This window comes from Tribolium madens, unplaced genomic scaffold, assembly GCF_015345945.1.
Source record: "Tribolium madens isolate multiple individuals breed KSU strain unplaced genomic scaffold, Tmad_KSU_1.1 Scaffold_20;HRSCAF=117;Tcas5.2_LG4, whole genome shotgun sequence".
In the NCBI taxonomy this organism is placed as follows: domain Eukaryota; kingdom Metazoa; phylum Arthropoda; class Insecta; order Coleoptera; family Tenebrionidae; genus Tribolium; species Tribolium madens.
This window is the reverse complement of record NW_025400985.1, coordinates 82,837-92,160: the sequence shown is the minus strand read 5'-3', so window position 1 is coordinate 92,160 and position 9,324 is coordinate 82,837. Positions and strand designations below refer to the sequence as shown.

The 9,324-nt window shown below is 34.0% G+C and overlaps 2 protein-coding genes across 4 annotated transcripts; both read right to left on the bottom strand.

The window, feature by feature from the left end:
• Positions 1-188: 188 nt before the first annotated feature.
• On the bottom strand, positions 189-4,642 carry LOC123005755 (polyamine-transporting ATPase 13A3-like). 3 transcript variants are annotated; one of them, XM_044399693.1, is made up of 16 exons: positions 4,423-4,642; positions 4,148-4,372; positions 3,869-4,097; positions 3,400-3,821; positions 3,041-3,354; positions 2,599-2,991; positions 2,454-2,546; positions 2,125-2,406; positions 1,796-1,913; positions 1,570-1,748; positions 1,331-1,525; positions 1,073-1,279; positions 947-1,031; positions 724-896; positions 421-672; positions 189-372 (listed from the first exon to the last, which is right to left on the bottom strand). In XM_044399693.1, exons 1-16 carry the CDS (start codon positions 4,439-4,441, stop codon positions 238-240), a joined length of 3,321 nt encoding a protein of 1,106 aa, XP_044255628.1. In that variant the 5' UTR covers positions 4,442-4,642; the 3' UTR covers positions 189-237. The 3 variants fall into 3 exon arrangements, with proteins under 3 accessions (XP_044255628.1, XP_044255627.1, XP_044255630.1); XM_044399692.1 differs by having other exon boundaries at positions 421-896; XM_044399695.1 differs by lacking the exons at positions 189-372; positions 421-672 and having other exon boundaries at positions 754-896; positions 947-1,021.
• A 1,053-nt stretch (positions 4,643-5,695) lies between these two features.
• On the bottom strand, positions 5,696-7,646 carry LOC123005763 (mitochondrial import receptor subunit TOM70). The gene is made up of 2 exons (XM_044399709.1): positions 6,038-7,646; positions 5,696-5,983 (listed from the first exon to the last, which is right to left on the bottom strand). Exons 1-2 carry the CDS (start codon positions 7,546-7,548, stop codon positions 5,821-5,823), a joined length of 1,674 nt encoding a protein of 557 aa, XP_044255644.1. The 5' UTR covers positions 7,549-7,646; the 3' UTR covers positions 5,696-5,820.
• Positions 7,647-9,324: the final 1,678 nt, after the last annotated feature.

Below are 9,324 nucleotides of genomic sequence, written 5' to 3'. Positions count from 1 at the left end.
ATCGTTATCTTATAAAAGAAATTTTTTTCTAAAAAGAAAGACCAGTTTTTGCAGAAAAATGACCCACCACTGGATTTTCGAGTATTACCATGACGATATCTATCCGTTACCATAGTAACAATTGCATTTCTATAGCAACTAAATGAATCAATGCACATGTGCGACTCGTCAAGGTTAAGAAAAAGGGATTTTTAAATATTGTTTCCAGACTTTTATTTGTAACGCAGTATAATACTATCAATTATTAAAATTTAATAAATTGAGATGAATGTCATTATCTTGTAATAGCAGTTTGTACTTGTTTTTGGGTATTTTTTTGCGGATGATGCAATGGAGGAGTTTTTTCAACCAAGTTCGATCAGCTATGGCCACCTACGATTCAAAAAAAATACTAAAATCACTTGATTTTTGTGTAATTACCTCAATAAACATGGCGGTGAATAAATGTCCAAGTGGAATCAACAACAATTTGTATCTAAAAATAATTTGTTCTTTGGCTTTGTGTGGCAAAAACATGATTTCGAAAAATTCGGCGACATTTCGAGTCGGTGCTACCAACAGCCAGATTTGAAAAGCAGTGAGTGTAACCGAACAAAGTAAAAACCAAAAGTTCCTAATCAATCTTTGCCGGAATGGTTTTCCTTTTGAGTAGACAAAAGCTAAAATGAGATACTGGAAAGACGAGACTGAAAAAAGGACTGTATTTTCCCAACACTCGATTACTTCATGGTCGGCATGACTTGGTACTGGTTTGAACCATTCTTGTTGAAACAAATACAACATTGAACCAACTTGAACAATGACACAAACAATCACTTGTAATAGAATTGGTATGAGAATTGAAGCGGCGACAAGGGACCCTGGGGGTCTTTTCACACCTAATTTACTCGATGGACCTAAATTTTTCATTTAGAAATTCCAAATTACAGGTAACTGTAATACCAACCTTGTCTACCAATAGTCACAGCCAGACTTGTCGTGATTATTAGATCAATGAAAAGGAATTGGACGTCACCCAAGACTGAATTTTGCTAAACTAATGTTTAATAAACATGTTTATTGTCCCACTTACCCTATACAAAATTAAAACGGTGGTAAATTGGATCAAGCTATACAGCGCCATGTATTTAAAAACGGCAAAACTTGTAACTAGTGCACATCTCCCTTCCAAGATTAAGTGAACAATACATGAAATGTCCTGAATTGCCGACGTGAAAGGTGCTGCAACACTCGCCTCGGCTTGAGACAACGAAACGCCAACGTGGGCTGCTTTCAACGCCTGAATTCAACCAATCAGAACAACGATTCGTTTGGCTTTTTTGTTTTTTACCCCACAATCATTAGCGCCATCTCCCACCATCGATACGACATAATCCAAGCTTTGCAAGTATGTAATTACTTGTGTTTTTTGATCGGGTTGAAATCGGGCGAAAATCGTGGTGCGAATTAAAAGACTTGGCAGAAGATCGGGATAAAACGTACGAATTTTCGTCCAAGTTTTACCATCAATCGCTAAATGACAATGCTACAAACAGTATTAAACTAAATTTAACTAATTTTTTAACACACCGAAAAATCGAAATCGATTGAAATGCTTTGAGTGTTGGCCGAATTGAGATTTTGTAAAAGTAGCTCAGGCGTGGAGCTCGAATTGCTACAATTTTTCGTTTCAAGTATAAAAATTTCATCATGTGTTTTGACCATTTCGCAATCACGTGCCACAGAAATCGCCGTCAAAATATTATCACCTAAAAAAAACACAATTATGATTTATTATGAAAAAAGTTTAAATCACCTGTTATCATAACAGTTCGAATTTTAGCATCATGCAAAAGTCTAATAATTGGAGTTGTTTCTGGTTTGAGCGTATTTTGCATTACTAGTAAACCGAGAAATATCAAGTCACACTCGACCTGAAAATTTTTTCTTTTATTCCAAATAATAATAACTGAAAAGAAAGCCCAGTTTACCCGCCACTGGATTTTTTAGTATTACCATGACGATATCTATTCGTTACCATAGTAACAATTGCATTACTACAGCAACTGTGTTAATCAACGCACATGTGTGACTCGTCAAGGTTGGAAAAAGGTTTTTTTAATATTGTTAATTGTCTTAACTTACGACATCTCTCTTGACTCTTTGTGCCTCCTTCCATTTAAATTTGATCGGCATTTGTTTCCACGCCAGGGCTATAACTCTATATCCTTGCACCGCCAACTGTGATAATTGTGTCGAGAAATTCTCCGGGAGACTATCCGGATTACACATCCCGGAAACTTTCTCGGGGGCACCTTTAGTAAAAACTATCATATTTCGTTCACTTAACTCTTTACAAATCACAGACATGCACTGTAAAGTCGAAGAAAACGGAAATTGACGAATTATACCCAACTGATACGGAAACTAAAATTTTCATTTAAATAAGTGTGTTAAAAAAACACACAGAATACCTCCGGGGAATCCCCACTCTCCACCGGCTTAACTATAGTCGGTGCTAACATATCAAATCTGGCAGTTTCATCATCACCTGGCTCTTCCAAAATCTAGCAATCTCACAATTAAACAAAAACCAATAATAACAAAACACAAACGCACCCATTTCGTAAATTGAAACATACTCAAATCGAGTGGATCACCGGTCAATTCGCCATCGATTTGTGTGAGTGAATGACAGGTGGCCATGGCTTGTACAAGTCTATTATGACAATCAGGACACTCTCTGATTGGCTCACTAAATATTGAATTGACACATGGAACAATTGAATGCATATCAAGGCCATCTTGAGTCAAAGTACCCGTTTTATCAAAACACGCCAACTTTACTTTACCACAAACATTGATTTTTGGCGGACTTATACAAAAGATTTTGAGTTTTTTAAGGCGGCTTTGACTGTAGACTATACCGACTGTCATCGCAGCCGGTAATGCAGGTGGCACAACTATTGTTATCACGTCAAGACTTCTAATCACAATTTCACGAATTTCGGCCTAAAAACACACTATTTTTTAAAAAGTCAAAATTGGGGGATTAACCAACCTTGCGATGGGTGTATAAATAGAGACAATAGGCGGTTCCAGCGCCCGCTATGATAAACAGAGCTAAAACAAATTTAAGACTGTCTTTGTAGAATTGTAGACCGACTGGAGTGGGAAAAAGGATGCTTTTGACTAGAGCCCCTTTAGTAGTATTAAAACCAGTCGTTACGACTCTTGCTAAGACATCTTCGCCCCCATAATACCGACTTTGTATCATTAAAGTCCCCGAGAAGAGTGTATGCCGTTTGTGGGTGTTTGTACTATAGATTTCGTTACTTGAATGTAGAGCGGTTTTAGTCACTGGGACACTTTCCCCTAAAAATCGATTAAAATCGGGGAATAACCTAAACAATTTTTTACCAGTTAGCACACTTTCGTTAACAATACATTGTCCAGTTAGTAATACTACATCACAAGGTAATACGAAATTAGCTTTCGGTAGGATGATTAAATCTCCAGGGACTAATTCTGAAGGGTCAGCATCTTGAAACACATTCTCTGAGAGGAGATTTCGTCGCAAAACTTTAACATTATGACATTTGGATGATTCGACTAAATCATGCAAAGCTTCGCTTTGTTTTCTTGTTTGTCTTAAAGCAGTGATCACCGAAAATAATGTGAGGATAAAAACACAACATGCATAAATGTAATAATGGTCAAAACACCACAAAGTCATGGAAAATGCTTGGAAGACATAGAATGGATTAAAAACTTCATCGACGAACAATCTCCAGTAGGATTTCACCTCAATTTCGATTTTATTCAATCCGTATAATTTTAACCTTGAACAACTCTCACTCAAATAATGAAAAATTTCACTCATACTTACAAATCAACATAGTCGTTATAAAACAACCCGTCTGTGTTATTAACATAACTATCAACTGTCTGTGGGGGTATTAACAGGTCTAGAGTCCCAAAAGACTCGCTATGGGGGATCCACACGTATTTCGCATGTCTATAAATGAAAAATCTTAAAGGCACATGACCGTAATTAGGCAATTTGGTATTTTCAGTCTTAATTTCGACAAAATCACAATTTCCGTGCACGTCTTTGACTAAAAATTACTAAATTTAGTGGGTTTTACCCAAAGTGACATAACCTCACTCAAGACAATCTTTGCTTGTTTTAAGCTACATTTTCGATATTTCCACGATTTGAGGCGCGAAAACCAACTAGAGAGTAAGTAAGGAAGGCCTAAAAATACTATTCCCAGAAAATTGTAGAAAAAAGTGCGTATGGAGCTCCTAGTGTAGCCGTAAAGGTCACACTGGAAATCATCAAGATTCAAGTCGAGAGTTTGATGGGAGGATTCACCAATTGGTTCATATTCTAAAATTCTAATTATTTACACTTTTATTTAAACAGTTTTAGAAACATACCAGAAGTATTGCGTGGCATTTTACATTGTTTTCAACACTAGGAACAAAAAAACTGTTAGGTAAGTCGATGTTATCTCATTCTGCACATGTCAGCAACAAAAATAACAGGGAAGTAAGTGATTCATTCTTCTTAACACAAAGAAGTAAGTGGGGAGTACACCTCTTATCTTTGTTTTGTGATAAATTGATAATTTTCAATCAAGGTTACACATGACTTTTGTCACGTGATAGTCGATCATTGGTCGACTAACGCATGTGGTTGTGATCACATGACACCAATCGGACGCGTTTATTGGTTGATGATCTAGTGATTTTTATTTGGTGAAAATTTTTGAAAAAAAAATTCTTGTTTCTGATTTTTTTAGAAACCTGACTGTAGTTTCAGCAAAAAATTAATGTGTTTTGAAATATTTTGTTTAATCGAGTATTAACTTTTTTAATTATTGGTATAGTAAATTCAGTCAAAAATGATGACACTATTTTTTTGTACAGTTGCGGAATTAAAATTTCATTTCGGACAGTACTGTCATTTTCATAATGTAAACTCTAAAACAACCTTTATGTTAATAACCTCATTTTTTACTCTTGTCATATTTATGTCATTTTGACTTATTTACTTTCAAAAATAGTGATTTGTGGCATAATAACAGGTCAAAGCGATGATTTAATTACACTTAATTCAATTAATAAATTTGCTAAAACAGACAAATTGTTTAATTAACAAATAAAAATAAGTTTAATTGTCAAATGTCAGTCATGATGGCAGTAAAAGGTAGTTTACAAAGAACTTTTTAAAGTGAGAAAAATACTGCCCGAATTTTTAATTGCGCAACTGTACTTTTTTGAGTACTTTACACGTTTTTTTTACCATGCAGAAACTCAAAAAGCTAAATTTTCTCAAAAATAAGCTGAAAAATGATATTTCACTCAACAAAGTATAAAAAATAGGGGTGAAAAAGTACATTATTTTGTCCATTTTAGTATGTTTTTAGCCAAAACTATTTTGAAAACGAAAATTTATGAAATTAGGCCAAAAGTAGTGTCATTTTTAAAGTGTTTCAGCACGTTTTTAATACAATCAAATTTTTACTAAAACCTAAATTGATTTGCATTTTTCGAGCAGAATATTGAAAAAAACGTGAATCTTCGACAGTATTAAAGTAAAAACAGGTGTAAAACTGATAACTCTTCTGCTCAGATCTGGTGAATTTCATTGTTTTGTGCTGGCAACACTTAAAATACCAAAAAGTTCAATCAGAAAACACCATTTTGGGTAGAAATGGTTTATTAAGCACCAGTTTGTTATTAATACACTAAAATTTCGGTTGGAATGCCGTATTTACACTAAAAAATTTGAGGATACAATTGAATAAAACAACTAACAAGATCTTGGGTCCATTATTTGTTAACCATATATTGTGTATCAATCCCTAGCCGTGTTGTGACTTTTAATTGCGACGTTGCCGCATCTCTAAGTGAGAATAAATGAGTTAGTTCCATTTCAGATCGTGCTAAAGCTATAGCTTTGTTGAATAAATCGATCGCAACGACTAGATTTCCTCTGAAACAAATCAATTACTTAATTCAAAATAAAATTGAAACGTTTTTTGATTACCTTTGAACTTCAACTGTCCCTAAAGTTTCATAAGCAAATTCGCATTTATCATCGATTTTGATCCCTTCTTTCATCATTTCCACAGCTTGTTCAATCTCACCTTTCCATTGCAACATCAAAAGGCCTCTATGTACGTAAATTGAGGCATTATTCGGATCAATTTCGAGTGCTTTTCCATACAATTTATCAGCTTCTTCATAGTCCTGTTTCTCGGTCAAAACTTGAGCATACAAAACATAAGTCTCAACACAAGTGGGAAATTTCTCAATTCCTTTTTTGAAATTGGCCAAACTTTGCATCAAAAGTTGCACATCTTGCACTTGCATTGCATGACGATAATCCGAGTAGCATTTTTGTACAAAAGCCACCGAAAAATTCGGATTCAAATCGACAGCTTTCTTAAAATCCAAAATCGCCTCATTCGTTTTCTCCATCAAAAGTTTGACTTGACCACGATGATGAAAAACATCGGAAATTTCAGGCCCTATTTCAGCCGCCTTATCAAAATCTTCAAGACATTCAGTGAGTTTCTCATTTTGCATGTAAATCGATGCTCGTTTAATTAGTGAATTAACTTTGATTTTAACATCACAATCGGTTGCAATAATTGTGGTCAAGTCTTCAAGTGCTTGATTTAGACTCCCAGTGAGGAAATAAAACGAAGCTCGAAGTGATAAAGCTTCGATTTTAAATGGAGATTCTGCTTCACTCGAGTTGATTTCTTCGGTACAAGCTGGGATAATTTCTTCGTATTTTTCCGTAGCGAAAGCCAATTTCGCTTTGAGGAAACCACAAAGTTCGCCTTGACCTAGGGGATCCCCCACTTCGGTCAATTTCTGGTAAACTGAATCTTCCGAAAACGAGGAGAAGTAAGTCTTGATGAAGGTTTTCGATGGTATGATTGGTGTACGATTTTGCATGGCTTCCTGTGCATGTTTTTTACCCAACTCTTTCAACACTCGATCAGCCATTAAGAGGGCTGTCTGATTTTGGAATTGTTGCAAAAGACACACACATGTCACATCATCCAAACAATTCTCCCAGTCTTTAACAATCTCTTCAGCCTTGGCTCTCCGCATCAACGCTTTCTCATATTTCGAATTGAGTTCAATTGCTTTTGTACAATCGGCGATTACGCTGCTCCATTTTTTCAGATTTTCATAAGCCGCTGCTCGATTTTGGTAATACGTCGCTAGTTCGATTTTGAATTCTTCGGGACATGCCTCAATGGCTTTGTTATACAAGTGGATGGCTTCGTCGAATTTACCTTTTTTGAACATCTCATTTCCGGATGTTTTATACTGTTGGGCTTGCTCGAAAGGAGTGGGGTCTTTAGGGGGCTCTTTGATTGTTTCATCGATTGATATAGTGTCACTGGTGTCTTTCAATTGGGGCTTACGACCGGTTTTTAAGTACCAGTAGCTGAGACCGAGGGCACTTACGGCCCCAATACCAAGTGCTATTTGCCACTTTTGGAGCGATGAACTTGTGCTAGACGTGGATGAGGCCATTGATTTACTACTAGGACACACACACACGGATTTCTTATCTTGAATTGGTTTGTTATCAAAAATGAGGTTATGAAATGGATTTGACAGACGACAAATTGACAGATGACATCTGCCAACTATTTAAAGTTTTTTAGACGTTCAAAAATTATTAAAGGGAAAAAGACTAAAAATTGCTTCTCTTTAAAGTTCAAGTGTCAATATTCTTTATTATTAATTTTTGTAATAATGAATGGTAAACATTTTTTTTCATATTAATGTGCATCAAGTAGGTTGTAGAAGTCTAAATGAAACTTTAATTTAAAGGCCGATTTACACAAAAAGTGTCATTAATATCTTTCAGAGCAAATTTAATCACATCAATAATGACAAAAATCTTTCTGTTTGCTATCCTATGTTAATTACGTTGTTAATTTTAATTATTTTTTGCTACACAATTATTTGAAAAAATAATTTTTAGGGAAGATTGAAGTTAGGATTGTTTGAATTTTCGCATGGTTGCCACCTTAAAATGATCCCTTTTGATAAAACACAAAAATCCTATTAAAATGTCGACAAGTATTTTATTTACAAACATTTGAATCTGTAGAAATGGCGAACGTACAAACATTTTTTTTATTAATATTTTTCGTTTCTTTTTTTCATTATAATAATGCTGATGGTCTATGTGATTTTTACGAAACGTCGGCCTTGGAAAAGTGCTTAACACTTTTGAAATATTTTTTTTAATCGAATATTCGCCCAAATGTCCGTAAAATTAATTTTTTTAATTATTGATATAGTAAATTCAGTCAAAAATGGTGATACTAGTTTTTTTGTATTTACAAAAACAAGTTGAGAAATCTGGAGATAGTTTTCTTTTTCTAAATGATAGGTATTTTACTCAACAAGGTAAAAAAATGCTAAAATGAGTCAAAAAGTACATTATTTTGTCTATTTCTGAGCATTTTAGTACGTTTTTCAGCCAGAAACAGAACTATTTTGTAAAATTTGGTTAAAAATAAACCGAAAATTTATCAAATTAGGCCAAAACTAGTGTTATTTTTACATTTTTAGAGTGTTTCAGCACGTTTTTTGGTAAAACTGACTGAAAAATTACCAAATTCATAATAATTTAATTAATTTAATTTTAATGACATGGAAAATTATGGAAATTAATGTAAAAATGTAAATCTTCGGCAGTATTAACAAAATTTATGTGGTGAAAATAAATCTGGTAACTTTTCAGCTCAGATTTGGTGGATTTAATTGTTTTGATAACTTGAGGTTTGATTTTAATTGATTTTTAATTGTTTTAAACTGGCAACACTGATGATTTCACCAGTCGATAGAAAATAAAACACTGATTTCGATGATGTTTTAATTTTTGTCATAAAAATTAGGAGTATAGTTTTCGAAAATAACGCATTTAAAATTTCAAAAATCAATAATTTCAGTGTTTGAAAAGTTACCAGATTTACACCTATTTTCACCAGATTATAAGCTTAGTATATGATTGATATATGAACAATAGGTAACGCTATTCCATTTAGTCTAATTCCATAATTTTTTGGCTAGTTTTTTATTAAATTTTGCGAAATACCAGGTAAGAAAAAAAATCTATTGGCAACACTGAATTAATGGTAATCCTTCTAAATTTGTTATATCAAAAAAATGTTTCAGGTGACGTCACAAATGAATAACAATTGCATATAAAAGTTTGACGTTTGAATTTGACAGTCAAGGTTGCCAAATTAAATTTTAAATTTGACACCAAATCATTTACAGTCGCCCGATATT

Bases quoted from the DNA above. Each gene is read 5' to 3' on its own strand.
- LOC123005755 (XM_044399692.1), bottom strand. The intron at 4,098-4,147 runs GTGAGGTTATGT...AGTAATTTTTAG, and splicing joins ACAAGCAAAGATTGTCTTGA to TCAAAGACGTGCACGGAAAT. The intron at 1,032-1,072 runs GTAAGTGGGACA...ACATTAGTTTAG, and splicing joins CCGTTTTAATTTTGTATAGG to CAAAATTCAGTCTTGGGTGA.
- LOC123005763 (XM_044399709.1), bottom strand. From the start codon at position 7,548: ATGGCCTCATCCACGTCTAGCACAAGTTCATCGCTCCAAAAGTGGCAA. The intron at 5,984-6,037 runs GTAATCAAAAAA...GATTTGTTTCAG, and splicing joins GGGACAGTTGAAGTTCAAAG to AGGAAATCTAGTCGTTGCGA.